Source organism: Pleurodeles waltl, chromosome 9, assembly GCF_031143425.1.
Source record: "Pleurodeles waltl isolate 20211129_DDA chromosome 9, aPleWal1.hap1.20221129, whole genome shotgun sequence".
Lineage (NCBI taxonomy): Eukaryota > Metazoa > Chordata > Amphibia > Caudata > Salamandridae > Pleurodeles > Pleurodeles waltl.
Window position 1 is genome coordinate 969,421,986 of NC_090448.1, and position 18,675 is coordinate 969,440,660.

Consider the following 18,675-nt stretch of genomic DNA (forward strand, 5'->3'; position numbering starts at 1 on the left):
AAAGGGAGCACTACCAGAGCTTCCAGTTGTCTCCTCCTGTCTTAGTGCTGAGTTACCTCTCTTAATTTACAATTCCTGGTACATTTTCAGGATTTGAATTGCAAAATGCAGAGGTTTATCCTGATAAACTACATATCAATGAAACAGTTGTTCATTTTTTCATAAATGACTGGACTAATGATGTAAAGAAACAAGCAGCTTTAGTGAGAAGACCCTAACACACCTGCAATTATGAAACTGTGTTTAACACCATGCCGAAATGCTACACTCAGGACTCATGTATATCCTTGATTTGGTGTGTTATACAATTTTGCATAGTCTGTGTTGACTATAACCCCCTGAATGCCCTATATTTTCCCATTCTCGGTTGAGAGATTTATGTTGTTTACCCAGATTGTCTTTACATTGCCCACATCATCTATTTCATATAGTTTAGTTATGTGTTTTTCTATAATAAACAATATGTTTGAGCTTCATAGGATGTTTTGTGAAGTTGCCAGGAGACTGGAAAGAAAGATGTAGGATACCACTCAAGAAGACAATTTCTAGGTGAGGGTAAGTTCTGTGAAATACTCTGCTCATGTTATCCCCAGAGAATAATACATGATCAAGGTGTACCAACTGAAGGACACCATTCACCTAGAATTCCTCACTAGGTAGAGGGCCAATTTTCTAATGTAGACTTCCTTAGGAGAATGGTGAAAAAGGGCATGTATATTTTGTGAAAATATGATTATCAGTAATCACTTATTTCATTACGAGGAATAGCAATCTATGGCCAAACAGGGGTGGGTTTAAAATAGGTTACAAAACCACCCTCAGCAATGATGCTGCAAGACATGTTTTGCAATGGAACTGCTGCATGTTGTGGTAGGGGAGGATGTCATTGTTGCTTTTGCCTCTAAGACGCTCAAGTTGTCATTAATGCTAGAAAAAGAAACATTGAGCCATTTATTGTTTTTGGTACACTTTTAGGGACTGCCTTTTGGGATCTAAATACAAATCCTTACTTCACAAGTTTAGTCAAAGTAATGAGGGAGAGAGCAGGTCCTTCTTGGAGAACATACAAGATCATCTTCTTGAACATGCCATCATTAGATGGGGACAAGGTAGAAGCCTACAGATCTGTCTCCCAGTTGCTATATATAGCCAATGAATAATAGCAGAGCACAGTTACAAAGTGCTCAGATGCTTTGATACCACAATCTATCAGCAGCTTTTGCAATGGCGGATCACTTAATACTGTCAAATCTTTTAGCCTTGACTGCATCAAAGGTGCGGTTCTGAACTGGTTGAGCAATTTCCTTAAAGATGGATCATATAAGGTTCAGATGGAGGAATTGTTTTCCTATGACACAGCCATTACTATTGGAGTCCAAAAGGGTTAATTCTATCTCCCCTCCTTTTTAACATCTATGTGTCTCCTCTTACTGAAAAAATCCAATATTATGGTTTGGATTTTTTTATGTATGCGAATGACTCTCAAATTATTTTAAGATTGAAGACAATGGACAAGCTAGTGCTGATAGGGTCTACAATGGCGTACAGTATATCTATTGCTGGATGACTAAAAATAACTTAAAAGTTAAAGGAGATAAAAGACAAATTCTGCTCCCATTTAGCCTAGACCCCCCCATAAATAGTTTGCTGTTTTGGTCCACACTTTTAGGTTTAGCAGTCATGTCGGCACCATGGGTAAAAAATCTAGGGATCAAATTTGATTCACAGCTTGCTCTGTCAGATCAGGTCCGAAATGCTACTAAATTCTTCAGGTTCCAGCTACAGAAGCTAAAAAGGATAGTTCACATCTTCATCTTCTAATAAAAGATACATATCATAAATTAATATTTTACGTTGCAGAGGGATCTTTGAAATTCACTATAACTTAGTCTTACGGAGAAAGAGATAAAAAAAACCTGCAGTTAATTCAAAAGCAGCTCCGAAACTAGTGTGAAACCTCCATAAATTTGATATAATTTCTCCAGCCGTGGACTCATTTCATTGCTTGCTGGTGTGACAGAGTCAAATTCAAATCCCTATACCTGATCTATCAAGCACTTTATCTAAATCGCAAGGACACTCCTGGTCATTCTCATATCCTTAACCCATTAGCAGTGTAAGGTCAGCTAGCAGAGGCGTAGTGCAAATTCGAAGGCGAGCTTTCTCAATGGCAACTGCAACACTGAGGAATGTGCTGTGAACATCATTCACCCTCTTATCTTCTCTACTGCAGATTAAGAAAAGCCTGACGACTCTACTTTTTTCAGAATTGTAGCACACTTACTTTTCTTTAAGTTGGGTTCTATGGTTAAGATACCCACGGGTGAGTGAACACTCTATGAAACCCAAAAAAATAATCGAAAATACAGTGCTTGGTTTTTTAGATTGATCAGCTTTATTTTGTTGTGGAATACTTACCAGTTCCATAAAATTTGGTTGGAATTTGTATACATGATGTCAGTTATCTGTGTAGAAGGCAAATACATTGTATTTAAATGAGGTTTATTTCAGGCTGTTGAAAGAGCAGCTTTTAGCTTACATGACTGCAGTATAGTTCCACAAAGGACTATAGTGTGGGAATCTAGTGTGTTGAAATAATCGTGTCCTGCTAAACTGAGACCTTTGATGCTAGCCGGTGGGTGTGCAGAGGGGTACAGGCATATGGAGAACATTTTGAGTACAACCTCAATAAATGGAAGAAGCGGAAGACCTATTGGTTCTCATGTGTGGAATGGTAACTGAAGTTAGTGGTAAAAGACTGGATGATTTGCACAACTAGTGACGTGTGTGCTCAATGATAGTTATGCAAGTACCAGCCAGGCCCAGTAAGAAATTGGCACTTGATTTGTTAGGTTGGGGGAACGTTTGATGGAATGTGGTTTGTACATTATGGTCCTCTCCTTGTGGATTATCATTCATAGTGGGCTTCTGCAAAACATGTAAATAGATTTTGCCCCACTGCAGTGATCATTTGTCTCAAAACTGTAACTGAGACACCCTAGCTATTGATGGTGTGCAGATCCTTTGTGACACTGTGCACAATTTCCTGAAGAAGTTCGTTGTATTGCGTGAGTGTGTCACATTATAGATATCTTGGCCCAACTGCCAGCTGGATAGAGCCAAACGGGCTGTGGTTCATAGATGACATTTGGCTCTAGAGAGTGGATTACCATGTCGGCTCACCGTTGGGTTTTGGGTATTTCGACTGCACCACTTCAGACAGTATCACAGATGTGCCCCCTTTTTTGCTCCAAAAGGAAGGCAGCCTGCAGAAACGTAGAACCAGCTGGAAAGACAGGCATTGGCAATGCTAATTGGTCTGTCTTTAAAGGAATGTTGTATGATAATATGAGTATTACAAGTAAATAGCATGGGGATATACCTGTATTTGTATTAAAGAAAAGAACTGTAGAATAATATTAGTGTAGGTTAAAAGGTCATGTAACAGGTGCACTGTAAAGCCAAACCTAAACATTTATGTAGGTTAATGCTCTGCCCTCCGCCCATCTGTTCAGTTGTCAACAAAAAACATAATCTATTATTTCGTTATCTAGGACCATGAAAGTTGTTCCCCTCAAAGTTGTAGTCCAGGAAGCTGGATAAGTAAATAAAATGATCAAAGCTGCTTGGAGGGCAAGCACTTTTTGTGGAAGCCAACTGCTTCTACACAATCAAAACATGTACTCCTGACTCCAACATGTGGGCAAAGCTAAACCCCTCTCTAGTGATGCTTACATAACTGCCCCACGATAGCTGCTTCTACCCAATCAAAACATGTACTCCTGGCTCCAACATGTGGGCAAAGCTAAACCCTTCTGAAGTGATGCTTACATAACTGCCCCACAATAGCTGCTTCTACCCAATCAAAACATGTACTCCTGGCTCCAACATGTGGGCAAAGCTAAACCCTTCTCTAGTGATGCTTACATAACTGCCCCACGATAGCTGCACTGTCAAGCACACCATAAAAAGCAGAGCCCTCTGTGGGGGTTTGGGGGGGGGGGGATAAGCATGTCGTCCTGGATCTGTGATATATTGCTGAAGAAAATGATGGCAAACATGAAAAATGTAGCAGCTTGCATCTGCGTTGTATTTTTTTTCTGTTGGCTTTGTTATTTTTTATTACCAGGACATGTGTGGTACTATAGTGATATGCACTCACTGCAGAGACTGAGCGGTGTGGATTAGTTCATGTGGTCATTTTGATGTGAGGTGGTTGGGTTATGTTGGGGACTATCAGTGCAGAGTTTACTGGACTGACAGTTGCTTTGACGAGGCGAGTGCTTGGTGGGTTGTTTTCTTCTGGAATAGATTGCTCCTTCCCACCCAATTGTTTCAGTACTTTCCGAGGTCATAGCCTGCAAGACCCCAGTAGAAACAGGCCTAGTGCTTACCTCTAAAACCCAAGATGGTAAAACCCATCTGACTCGAAATATAGCTCTGCTGTCATACGCCTCTCTACATATGGTCTGTGTAATCGGTGAGGGAGCTACTGCCTGGAGCTTCGCCTGTCACATCTGTGCATTGTGAGGGCTATCTGTGTAACAAGGGGCACAGGACTACTGTGGAAGACATGGACCTTTAAGATAAGTGCATCAGACTATGGTTTTGCAAACATGTGCGTCAGAAGCTGAATTCACAACGTCAAGAGTTCCACTCATCAACCTCTCAATCAAGGTAGACATACTTGGATTTTTATGCAGAAAATGTTGATGCTTTCAATTTTATTGGCATCAATATGAGACATTGCCCTTATGTATATTCATTTGAAATGAGAAGCGGTAATGCCTCCCAAAACACAGTATTAGGTGATATATTTAATCACTTTCACTATTTAGAAAGTCATACTTGGATAGATAGCTTGAACTAACTCAAAAGAACATGTGTTTATGCAATTTACAGCCAAGCAGCCATACAACAACCAGCTATTGTTTAAATCCGAGAAATTATTTTCTAGCATTGCCTCCTCAACTGCCACAGTATTTAACAAAAAAAGAATTTTGGCAGTCTAGTTAGATTTTGCCTATACGACACATTATCTTTTGATCCGACACTGTACCCGTAAAGATTAGTGTTTGAAGGGCCTTGTATTCAATCTACAAACCAAAGGCAAGGCGCGTGTTTCATCAAAAATGCACGAAAGGAGATATAAAAACTTGACACAATGGTTACATCATGAGACTCTCCTGCTCACAAGTCCTACACTTACCCCTTTCGCAGGTTCTACCCCAGAATCCGGTGCCAGTACAGTCACAGACAAATCGGTTCCAGCCATCCTTGCAGACAGCGTTGTTCTTGCAGGGGTAGCTGTCACACTGCTTGGAGCTGAGTCGTGAACAGGAGGACTTCACTCCTGCTGCATTCTGCCCCTCTGCTAGCTGCCGGATATTCTTGCTACGCCCATCAATGAAGAGGTCCCGAATGCAGCCAACGTAGCCATAGTTGAGCATGGCTGTCCACAACTCTGTGGGCAGGATCAGCGCCCCACGGTCCTCTGGGAGGCCCCCAAGGTACATATCGCCCTCTAGATCAAGGATCTCGCTCTCACCACTAGCCATGAAAGGTGTGCGCTTGCTATTCACAGAGATGGTACCTGCAATAAAAGAAAATATAAGATTTAGAGATTGACGATGAGATCAAGTGAACACTCAATATTCTCTGGAATCCCCATCACTTTTTAATATTTAATTATTTATTTATTTAATTTGCCATTTTACTTATGCAAGCCAAGCCATAAATTTGATTATCACAGATCATTTACAATGTGTCTATTTGTTTATGTCAGACACTTAACAGATTAGAATTGTGTTTGTGTCCTTCTAGAAGCACGATGTGGCTATAGTGCTACAGTTCTCAATCTCACACGTATACTGGTGCTTCAAAGCAGAGGCATAACAAAGGCCCCCGCAGCCCTCGCAGTGAGGTGGACTCACGAGCTCCAGGTGGGGGCCCTCAACACAGTACACTGTGCACAGGTGGCAGGCCTCTGAATGGGTCTGGGGGGAGGGGCCCCCTTCAGGTACTTTGCAGGGGCCCCCCTCAAGTTCCGTTACACCACTGCTGCTAAGGTTGTAAATTCTTACCTGTATAATCTGCTTTACAAAAAATACAAAATCTGCACTGAATGATACAGCCAAATACTGAGAAGTCAAGACTGACTGCAAGGCTCTTCAGCCCTAAGCAACAAACCAGAAGAGATGACTCAAAATATGGCTTGGTTCAATCGCTAAGGGAAGGGTCATGCTCTCAGTTCTCTTGTCAGTCTTTGTGAAGGCTGTGTATGGCAAAGGTTGCAAAGACATTGGGGGAAGTGGTGATCAGCTAGGCAAGATACTGAGATAGGGGGTGGATTCCAAGAACATGGAGTTGGACACACTCAACCTAAAAAATTACATTAATCACTACCATCAGTCTCCAAACATCTCAAGGACGAACAAGGAGAGGTTCAGGACCGCAATGAGATACCGCTTTGTATCTAATGGCTTTAATCATTGCAACATGCAGCTCTGGGAGTAAAGTAGATTCAGTTTTACAGGTGCCTACCCAATTGTTGGCTATTCTTCAGTTGCAATTAATTATTGCTTAATCGATTGGTGTTTCTTTGATTTGAAATAACCTGCCATTTTTGCCAAATCACTAATTGTGTGTATAGAAGTGAGGGAGGTCATCTGAGTTTTGGCAGACTTCTCCTGGATGACTACATTGCTTAGCTTGGCTCATTCCACTTTCGTCCAATCTGAGGCCACCTTGACGTAATGTACATTCATGGCATGCATCACCGTGGCTATGGGCACAATAATTTAACACGCTGTTCATATTAAAATAGCTTTTAATATGATAAATCGCTTATTTGAATACATGGTGTGCATGTGTGCATTATCTTCTATAAACAAAATATAAAAAGAAAACAAAACAACAAGCACATTTGACTTTACTAAAGGCACATAGAGCTATTTAATTCTGGAACCTGTTTATTTGTGGTAAATAAAAACACAAATAAAATGATTTCTGTTTGTCCTTATTTTATAAGAATGACAAAACAGCAACCATTTATAAGGCTAGTTGTGGCCCAACTATGGATCGGTGGAGCTTCTGTTATTGATCCCAAGATCATAATTGTTTGTTATCTAGAACCTATTTAATTATGCATGATCTGAGCCTTTTTACTTAACCGTGATTAACATGCAATGTTGATGACATATTTAAAGCAATTAACATTGGCCACATGTTTTACTGGCACCTGCGATTATTGCATAATTGTTAGATTAGTCCATCCCAGGCGCTGGCTGCCATTAGCCATGCTCGCTTAGCCCTCCATCCGTGAAGCTGCCACATTGGGTGGTGTGACGCCCGACCATTCCTGGTCTCCGACAAACCAGCTCTACCACCTTGCCTTTCTTCTAATAATCATTTTCTTTTTAAGTATCATCAAATTGGCAAAGAGTTATTTTCTGTTCCCGGATTCTGATTTTGACTTCGAGTATCTTGTACAATGCGCTTTAAGTTACTGCAAGAAATACATATTTTGTAGAGCATCAACATGCAAAATGATACTCTGTTTAAAAACTTTAAACTGAAAACTCGTGCATTGCTCTCCCGGTAACATCATACCCGATATACAAACCCATGTGCAGCACTAAACACAGCATGTGCACCTGTTTACACCTGGAATTTATCCACAAAAAGATACCTGTCAGACACGAATGGTTTTACTACTGTGCAACTACTCCACTATGACTATGTACAGCTATGCAGTAGTAAATCCCAAGCAAAAGATGCGGAGTTGGTGGCTCAAGGCACGGCTTGACTCGAAAGTTTGTGAACGACCACAAACCTGTGGGCCTTCACATACTTATTTCCAACTCTTTTTTTATTTCGGACATGGGGAGAAGGGGAATGGATCATCCTCAGACTTGGTGTAGTGTCAGGGAAAGAGTTTCCCTATGGAAAAAAAGAGAAAGGAAAAAAAATGTGCAGTTGCAAATCGGATTCTTTCTCATAGAGCAGAATTGTACACTACGGGCCGAATCCACAAAGGTAAACAGACATTGGTCTAAGTTTACTACTTTTGGGTATTTCCAAAGGTAAAGTTACAAGTAGTAACGGTATGAGGGAGGAGTCTCTACCTGAGGCAGAGTCTCCGCATTCGGGGTGGAGCTTCCGCCCCGTGTGCAGAGAGTCTTCCCCCATATTCACTCTTCGTAACGTTACCTTTGTGACCACCCAAAGGTACTAAATCTGTACTAAAGTATAAGTTTACCTTTGTGAATTGGACCCTATGTGTAATTACGCAGGGAAGAAAAAGCAGCCTCGAAAAAATAATACACGGCTCATTGAGTCTTAATCCTGAAAATGTATGAATGGATCAGCCTTTCAAGCATCCTACTACTCACTAATGTGAATATGATGAAATTCTATATTTGCACCCATGTGCAGATTTAGGATTCAATTTGCGCTTCGATCTCATTGTTTTTGTGTCTAATTTCGATTGTTCTGTACTCATGGCTGTGATGCGCACACAAATGTAAACAAAATCTTGCAACTCTAGTTCTTGTTTACAAGTTCTCAGAAAACGAGAGGGGGGACAGAAGAACTTCACAAACCTGATCAACAGTTGTTGGAAAACTCTTACACTAAGATTTATCATAAAAAGCACATGTAATTGCATCTTCTTTTCTAAATTATTAGCTTGTACTTCAGAGACAACACTGCTTTGGTAACAAATTCTAGAGCAAGAGAAAAATATTATTTTATATAGTGGTTGCAGGAAACCGGCATTTTCTAAATGGTCACCCCTAAATTGTCACCTTTAGCTGGACCCTATTTTTTGCTAGCTTTAGAACTCTGCACATTACTCCTGTTAAGCAGTAGTACAATGCCTGTGCTACACAAATTTGGATCCAATGTTTCACAAGTCAATAAATATAGAGTGAAATGAACAAAGCATAACATTACTGGTATAGTGAAGAAGGCTTTAAGATTAAGCTGACCATCACTGGCACAATACAGAATTTTGTATCAAATGTAGTCAGTTCATTCCAAAATATGTATTCCTTGTTCAACTGCGCCTTGATTTTGATTATATATTTCTGGTTATGCTCCTTTGAACCGTATTGATATGTCCCAGCTTTTTCTTACATGAATTCTGACCATGAGGTAAGTTCAGTTTGGACTTTCTTCTAGGCTCTAAGGACATTACTTTTGGTTTACAATTTTTGAACTATTCAAACCTTCTATTATACCTCTGTAGTGCAAAGGTTCCAGTATCAATAGATAAGCCACAACTTACGGCCTCCTCTTTAAGCAAAAGAAACAGGCTAAAATTGGTATCACCTTATATGGATTCAACATTCTAAACCCTTGGGCTCCCTGGGAGAGAGGCATACTCAGGCCTTAAGCAGTACTTGATAGGTGTAATGTCTGCATACATGTCTGCATTCCATCCCACCGGAGGCTGCACTGTTCTTTTCAATAAAAAATCCCCACTTTTAAAACTCTGCAGTGTGGTGCAGCCATATGATTAGCACCAGTCACATTTGGTTTAACTAAAATCTTACTTATTTGACTCAAAATATTTGAAACTGACCTTCTTATAAGACACCTATTTGCAGGAGGTACCACCTTCCCAGGGTCACAGCAAAAGATTATCCCAATCATTAAAAACTTGTAACGAGGGATAGAACTACAATGGCTTCTGAAGTTCTGATACCTATATCGCAGACGCTTAAGCTGTGCTAAGTAAATGTAGTGCGTGTAATGTCAATAGTGAAATCATATTTCAGATAAAGGGTATATTTTTAACTCCTCTAAGATATTCGATGTCATCTTCCTAAAACAACCTCAATGCACTTTTGTAAGAACCCCACTGCTGGCTGTGGAAACAAACACTTTATACCTCTCATCAGCTCTAATCTATGCCCTGAGCTTTAAATGGTAAATAATTGGTGGGAAAATGGTGAGGATTTGCTGCAGAAAAATCTCAAGAAAAAACCTCCTGTTCACAGACTAAGTGCATGACTCTCAGGGACGCTTTTGGGAAGCCTGAAGGCTGTGCTCGTCAGGGCAGTGGCTTTCCCATGGGATAAACTGGTGATGTGGATTGAAGCTGAGAGAAAGAGGTCAACTCTTAAGGGTAGAGACAGAACGATAAGGTGGCAAGGATGAGTTTAACCATGAAGAGCACTTGAAAATCTTCTTCTTCTAAGAGGAGGAAGTGCACCATGCTTTTGTGAAACCTGGACTGTAGAGGGAGGGTATTTAGTTGGTGGAAGGTTTATGCATTGTTTTCAATGAAAAGCCAGATTACCTATTTAAAAGTCCACAGTCTAAAGAGAAGAAAATTCTTGGGGCTGACGAGGAAGGATGATTTCCCCGTCTGCCTGCAAGAAGAATGCCTATTTCTTAGCCACAGGTTTGTTTGGTTTACATCTGTCTTTTCAGCACTACAATGAACGATCACAACACAACATTGCTGCAAAAATACAATCCACAGAAATGGGAAACCTCGCCATGTAGACCTACAATTATGATTTTAACGTCTCTCTGCAAAACTATCACCTGAAAAACATTGGGGGTATAAAGAAGAAAGCAGAGAAACAACATGAAAAAAACGCAAAAGAATCGAGTAACCAGACTGACCTCCTCCCCCCTAACTTCTGGAGAAGGATCCCTGAGACAGCTGGCTAGCGGCACCCACCCAACCCCTTGCCCCCGAAAAAGAGACCCAACAAGAACACCCAGAGATGGTCACAAATCACTTTGGGTCAGCGGACAGACCTTCCAAAATGATCAAGCAGAGTTTACTTGACTGAAGACGTAGTGCTTGCCATGTAGACAAACTTTAAGTTTCATTGGCAAACTACAGACACATCTGTGCCTCTGGTCACTATCTTACGCTTCCAAGCCAGCAACCCTCATTTTCTATCTGAGGTTTCAGTGTGCATGTCGGAAAAAAACAATAGGCGATATTCCCAAACCATCTTCTTTCAAATAGCCATGCTTGGGACCCTCTCCTTTCAAAACAAGGACTATTACTGTTGTTTCCCACAGCTGAGTAGCTCTCTTTATTATTATCTCCTGAGTGCTTTAAAGGGGGTCAGTAGGCATATTCGATCAGGTGCAGTGTAGGCTGTGCAAGTAACTCCAGGAGGTACGACAGGGTGGGCTTCCATTTCATGCACTAGGGAACTCCTATCACCTTTTGAGGGAACCTCCAGGGCACACAGGATTGCTTTCCTCTGTAGGTTGTCTAAGCTCTGTATGCGGGCATCTAGCTTCAAAATGCTATCCACCGCACATCTCTTGAAAGAAACCAGCTCAACCACTGTAGTATTTAGCAGATGCCTTAACCTCTTACACCTTTAGCCTGATCTCAGTCGCCTCCAAGTATTGTTTTACAGCTTTCCCTCTACTCAACGTTCATTAGACAGCACCAGCTCCCACATCAGTCTTTGACTTCAGCACAGACTCCGCTAATCAACCTAGTGGGCATTTTCAGCAGCTGTTAACTCCGAGCCATCTCTGGAGCCCACAGTCAAAACGTATTTCTGTTATTCTCTACTTCGGATGCCTTATGGGATAAACATGATGTCTCTAGGTTTTTTCTTCTCACCCACAGTGCCACTGCAGTTTGTAGCACCTCCTCTACCCAGCTGTCCAAATCTCAGTGCCTTCATCTTGGGTATTCCTTAAAGATACTCAATGTCAAGCTTCGGCGCCCAGGGCAATACCATCAGGGCACTAAAGCCAATGTTATGCTGACTTGTGACGCCTCTGTTTTCCCAAGATATGCTGAAATAGCAGGCCACAGGCCTTTCAAGAACCTTAGTAGACTCTTTCTGTATCCTCCACCAGGAGTCACAATGAAGGGCTTTTTGAGAACATTAGCCATAGCCCTGGTTAAGAGGCAGTATTTTGGAGTTTCATATGTCCTTCCTGCACTGTGACAACACTGGGGATCTGGTGCTATCTGCCCACCACCCTCACAAAGTGGGGTGGTTGAGCGGGATCACCACCACTCACATGAAGAGGTCCAGCATGAATTCACTTGCTGCTGTTCTCATGCCACAGAGAGCAGGCTAAGCAGGTAACTGAAGTTCAATATATGGAAGTAGAGCTAGTTACTCTTTTGGCTTCCTCAAATGGGACACAACACTTCTTCTCAGTGGTACAGTATTTTGAAATTTTTTGCATCATTTGGGGCACGCGCACCATAAAATGGCAAATAAGGGGTATTTGGACAAAATATAAAGTTTTAAATATCGAGTTACAGAAATATCAGCAAAAAATATTGGGATGCAAAAATGTAGTGATGCAGAAATATCGTTGTCAAAAATATTGTTGTTGTTAATGTCGTTTTCCATAATATATTTGTAAATCATATGTTTAATTATTTGTATGCGTTTTAGTTCATATATAAATTTTGTGTTTATTATTGTTTGTGTAATTGTTAATAATATTTGTACATATAATTTGCAACTTTAAGTGATTTATGATTTTTAATTTAATTGCTAATTGTAATTTATAGTGTCATAGTGGGTTGCTGGGCATGTAGGGGTTTAGGGTGGGAAGTTGACTGATTAATAATTAATTAACAATTCATTATTAATTTATTATTAATTAAATAAACTGTAAAAAATGTATATTTGTAAATATATATTAGGTGCAGGCTGTTGGGTTTGTAGGGATTTAGGATTGGAAATTAATTAAGTGATAATTAATTAACAATTAATTATGAATTCATTATAAATTCATTGTTTATTTGTTACTTACATCGTATCATGCTTTTTTAGTTATATTTTTAGAGTGGGCTGCTCGGTTTGTGGGGTTATGTGGGAAGTTAAATAAGTAATACATAAATACAATTTTTGACTGATAATTATTAAATTGTTAAATAATCATGTAAATTGTTTAATTATTTTTTATTTTTATATATAAATATAATGTTTTAGGTTAATAAATCATTTTCATATTAAGAGTTTAATATTTGTTCTCAATTAATAGGCTTCTTTAAATATGTTATGTGTTTGAAGTCAAGTGCTTCCCCGACTGTTGCACAGACTGGAGTGGGAATAGTAAATTTAACTCCTCCTAAGTATAACACTTTCCCTACTGTTGTACAGACTGCAGTGGGAATAGTTAATTTAATCCCCCTGAAGTTCAATGGTTTCCATACTGATGCACAGACTCAAGTTAGGAATAGTAAATTTAACCCTTCGGAAGTCCAGTGTTTTCTCTACTTTTGCACAGACTGGAGTGGGATGAGTAAATTTTGCGTCTCTAACAGTCTATGCTTTCAGCATAACTGGAGTGGGATCGATTATTCCCAGACTTCAATATTTTCTTTATATTGTTTCCATTAAAAAAAAATATATATATATATATATATATAAATATTCAGTTGAAAGCCGAAACGCGTCAGGAAAGGAAAGAACTTTGTCTTAGCAGTTTGAATTTGGAAATAAATGCCTTACATTGCTGCAAACAACAGGCGTATGGCGCTTTTCTTCGGAAGGAGAAGTTGGTTTTGATGTTTAGCGAGGGTGCTCCGTCCCCGCAGCGCCGAGGCCGCCCTATTTGTGATTAGGCTCCATGCGGAGAAATGGAAGTATGCTGGATATATATATATATATATATATATATATATATATATATATATATATATATATATATATATAAAACCAAAGAATGTAATGTGATGTATATTTGTAATAATAGTGCTACATTATATAAATGTATATTAAACATACACACACACATATGTGTATGTTTGTCTATGTATATATTTATATATAGTATTACATATTTTATTTTTTAATTTAGATTACAGTAATGGTACATATTAAAATATTTAAGATTTAGTATTTTAAACTATGTATATATAAAAAATATATTGATATTATGATATTTGTGTGAAATGATTTTTCCCCCAATATTTTTGTACTTACCATTATAAGTATCAGAAAACAATATTTTTTGTTATCAATATATTCAATGCGATATATCTGTATCTCCGTAGTGTTGGTTTCGATATTCTTTCAGTGATACAAACGGAATCAAGCTAAATGCTCCAATAGTACACTGCCATCTTGGGATACAAGTCAAATTCTACATTAACAACCTTGGTGTTTTAGGTACTAGCTTTTCCTAAATTAAAAAAAACCCTAGTCACACCAGTGTTTAAAAATTCCTCTTGACCGTTCCAATCCAAATAACTACCACTTTAAGTTCAATCTATTTCTTCCTAGGAAGACTTCTGCAAACTCAAGTTAACTCTAATTACATAAAATGATAGTGCTTATCAGATCCAATGCTGTGCTAGACCTTCTAATGAAAACCATGGAAGCCTACATTTCCAAAAACTGAGTGTGTAGTCTTATGAAAGAACACAATCATGCTGGAAGTAGTGACAATATGTCAAGCAATTACCTTCTTCACTCTGACTCCAGCACAGAGCACCGCAAGTATGCATTAAAGACAATAGGGGTGGGGGGCTAAAATGCTACAATCCTACGATCCTTCAAGGATTTACATAAATCCATAGTCTCTAAACTCCCCTACGAATTGAACCTCTGTGGCATCCCTCGTAAATAAGCATCTTTTATGACATACGGGACTGTATCTGTACTACGAGGTCATGCAGAAATTCTAAACAAATCCTCTAGATATTATAGAAGATTTTGGACGGGGATAATTTAGAGTTTGATGTGATGCCTATCCAATCCTTCTTATTACAAGTGCCATAGGATATCAAGCACTTATACACTTATACAACACAGGATACTGTAATCCCTCTATAAACCCTGTCTCTGATTTCTTTATGATCAGCCACTCGTGACACACCCAGTCGCCAATTATAAAGAGCCATCAGCCAATGGAAAAGGAAGGTCAGGTCACAGAACATATGTGTAGCAGCTATTTACAGAACAAAAGGAAATGGTGCTTTTCTTTCTTTTGCCTCTGTTTTTCTGTCTGTCCAGTGAGGACCAGGAAGCATACACTTAAAGCAACATATTTATTTTTTGCACTCCATATGTAATTATTGAACGTTAAACCCTTCTGCATGTTTCTACATATTCCTAACTACTGTGACTTTAAAAAAAAACAGACTCATATTAAACTGATTCTAATAACTGCTTGAAATAAAAATCTCACAGCTTTCTTGATGTATTTAATTTTGCAGTAGAGATTCTATTATTATTCTTCATGTTTACAAACAGGAGCTCTCTTTCATATAAAAGAGCTATATACTAAGGATGTAAGTGGTAAGGAGAGGTGATGGTGTGATTATGTATTATAAAGGATAAAGTACACCCTGTTCTGCATGCTAATGAATACTGCAGGTCACCTTGGTGTTCCATATCCTTATAGAGGACGTCAGCCTTTGGCCTTGTTGCTCTATATGGTTATGGAACTCCTTAGAGACTTGCAATATCCTTATAATGTATGACAGGTGGTACTTTATCTCAAATGTAATGAGGCCGTCAGGATATCCCTCACCTTTGTAAAGGAATAACCCGTCCATCAAACTCTAAATCAAGCACTATTGTCTCTTACAGCTTTGAAAGAACTTCTCAAAATGTGTTTAGAATACAATGGAACTCGTGGCCTTGTCTTATGCTGCAGGAAAAAATGTGAACTTGGCAGCAGAGAGAGATTTGATAGCAATTTTACCCTGTACATTGTGTCGTGAGTGATGGCTCCACTGTCCAAGGCAGTTGCGGCAGACAGCACAGTCAGTGGTTGAATAGACTTGTGAGTGCCTTTAGAAACCCTTCTGAGGTGATGAGCTGCCCTGATATACCTTTGAAGAGGCAAGATGTGAGTGGAATATTAAATTCTGAAAATGCGTAAAGAGAAACAGATGGGATGAGGCTGGAAATGCCATTGGTTTTAGACACACACAAGAAACCTGGCAAAAGTATTTAATAATTATAAACAACGGCTTACTGAGAGGCAGAGTCGCTCTCACCTGCCTAATGCGGCAGCCAGATTCAAACCTCTGTCATTAAAATAGAAGCGTCTGCTCCAGGAGGGGAGAATATCAAACAAAGGAGCAGGTGGCTTTTTAACAAGTGTTCCTCTCCTTCCTCCCAGCCTCTGTTGTGATCTTGTTTGCAATCATCTGGAAATAAACTAGGTTTCCTTCAGAGAGTCTCATGTATTAATTGAAAAGCAAACAGAAAGCACAGATTTGAGGTGAATGGTCCTTGAAAAGCATTGCATCTGTAAGCACAAGATGGTAAGGGAGTGATGGAGACTACCAGCTGGAAGAGGAGTCAGAAGGAGGAAAGCCTTCGACTAAAATGAGAGAGGCAGTTTGGGGTGTTGGGGCAAAACTACAGGATTGGTTTACTTCCATCTTTGTCAGCACTGACAGGACTATCAATGAAGGCTACAGTCCACACGAAGATGATCACTATTAAAAGGAAACACTGTGGCTAAATAATTGTCATTAAGTACATAGTCTTCTGTGCTACAGGGTCAAAATATTTAAATCGCATCTGACGGGTCAATGTAATTGTTAAAATTCTTGCTGTTTGGCAATACTCTAAGTATAAAACTAGGGACTAGATCATAGCAAAATACTGGTTGCAAATTTCAAGCAGACTTTTTGCCACCAGGAAAGAATTTTATGAACCGGCCTACTTACCAATTGGTTGGTTAACAAATTTCGAATTGTAGTGGGTTGTAATCTAACCTACCTCATGAATATCAATTTGGTAAGTCGCAAATTGAGACTCACAATGATTGGAGGCCATCACAGGGATGGCAGGCTGCTGTCTATGATAACGTTTAAATAAAGTTAACTTTTTTTTTTAAATGCATCAATTTTTCCTTGAAGGAAAATGGCTATATTTAAAAGGAAAAGCATTTTTGTTTGTTGGAGAGATGGCACTTGTCCCATGGACTACTCCCTACTCCCCGTCTTGTGTTTTTAATTAACAAAGGGAAGAGGTTCCAGGAGCATCCCTTCCCTTTTGTGAATGAGTTACCACTTTCTTTGAGGTCTCAGTAACTTTTATCGTTTTGCAACTGGATTTTTGGTTGCAAAACATTGATATAAAGCATACCAATTCAAAATCTGAAAGAGGCACCTACAACATGTCTCTTTCAGATACCGAATTGGTATCCACTTGCAATTCTATTTTAGAATTGGCAGGGACGTCGGTAGTAACAGCAAGTTGACCATAGAGAGCTGGTGCAGGGGGCAGTTGCACTCACATGGAGAATGGTGGTCTGGAGGGAGTATAATAGGGAAAAGGCTGGAAAGCTGACCACAAAGGGCAGGCTGGAATGGGTAGAAGCAGCACAATGAACCAAAGAGGGAGTTGGTAGGGGACAGTGGCACTCAGATGAAAAACGGAGGACAAAGGAGGTGGCAGGGGCACCCAACCTTACCAAGGATGGGAGGCTGGCATTGGCAGGAGCAGCTAGCGGACTACGGAGAGCAGCTGGGAATGGGCATTGGTATGCAGACAGAGAAAGAAGTGCCAGAGGAGGGAGGCCTAGGCAGCAAACTGAAAGTGGAGGGCAGGTTGGCATAGGCAGGGGAAGCACAATGGACCACGGAGGAATGGTGGCAGGGGCACACATACAGAGAACAGAGGTGAGGGGAGGAGATGGGGCAGCAACCTGACCACAGAAGGCTGGCTGGCATGGCATAAGCAAGAGCACAGCACAATGAACAAAGAAGGGCATGGGGAAACGGGCATGAACAAAGAGAATGCAGGACAGATAGGAGGACTAAAGAGGGCAGCAAGGTGATCAACAGAGCAAGAAAGCATGGGCAGAGGCAACAAGCCGATGGTGGAGAGGAGGGAGGTTGCAGGGGCAAGCAGATGTGAACAGGTAGAAGGAGGAACAGTGCTTAATTTGTGCTTGTTGTTTCCGGTGCTGAGCACCGGCACTTATTTTTGAGGGCCAGGGTTTGCTCTTCTGCCTCAAGCCTTTGCTGCAAGCAAAAGTCACACATGGCAAAGACAGAGGAAGGGAAAAACAAAAAAGCGTCACAAAGGGAGAAAACAGCTGCAAGAGTGAGCTGAGGGGGAAAGGAGTGGCTTTATATGGATTGAAGATGCCCGAGATGGCTTCAGGATTACGCTGCCTCAGTATTCTGTGTTCACAAATTTAATTGAGGCAGCCGCGTGTTTAAGAGGAGGGCTTTGGGCACCGTCACCTCTTTATTTACAAATTAAGCACTGAGGAGGAAGGAGCAGCTAACTGACCACTGGGGACAGGCTACTGTGGGATGGCCATGCACAGAGGGTTTCCTGTGCCAACCTCTGACTGTGCATGGCCAAAGGCGATGTACAGGGGGGTATTGGCTGAATGATAGAAAAAAACGCCACAAATTCACTGGAAAAAACGAAAGTTAAAGGTATGTTATACGTAGGTAAGGTAATATGATCTCCCTTTCACTGAAAAAAAACAGCATTCACTGGAAAAAAAAAACGTTAAAGTGAAATCATTGTGAAGTATTAAAGTGGATTAAAAACTAACAATTATAAACCAAAAACCAATGAAATTTGCCAGTTATAGTTCTGTGAACCATTAAGTATAACTTTTGCCCCCGCTACTACACTGCTTATGACCTCACATACAACATTACTAACGACATTCTAAATTACATCAATGATGATATCAGGTACATGTTTTTGGGCAATCTAAAGCCAA

The 18,675-nt window shown here is 40.1% G+C and overlaps 1 protein-coding gene across 28 annotated transcripts in view; it reads right to left on the reverse strand.

The window, feature by feature from the left end:
• The window catches only part of NRXN3 (neurexin 3), a 1,990,994-nt gene that overhangs the window by 1,337,229 nt on the left and 635,090 nt on the right, over positions 1-18,675 (reverse strand). For all 28 annotated transcript variants that reach the window (XR_011198826.1, XR_011198824.1, XR_011198825.1 and 25 more), the window contains exon 8: positions 5,210-5,593. Coding sequence is in view for 22 of the 28 variants with exons in the window: in XM_069208383.1 (XP_069064484.1) it covers positions 5,210-5,593 (384 nt within the window). In the remaining 6 variants the exon portion in view is untranslated. The remainder of the gene's footprint in view (positions 1-5,209; positions 5,594-18,675) is intronic.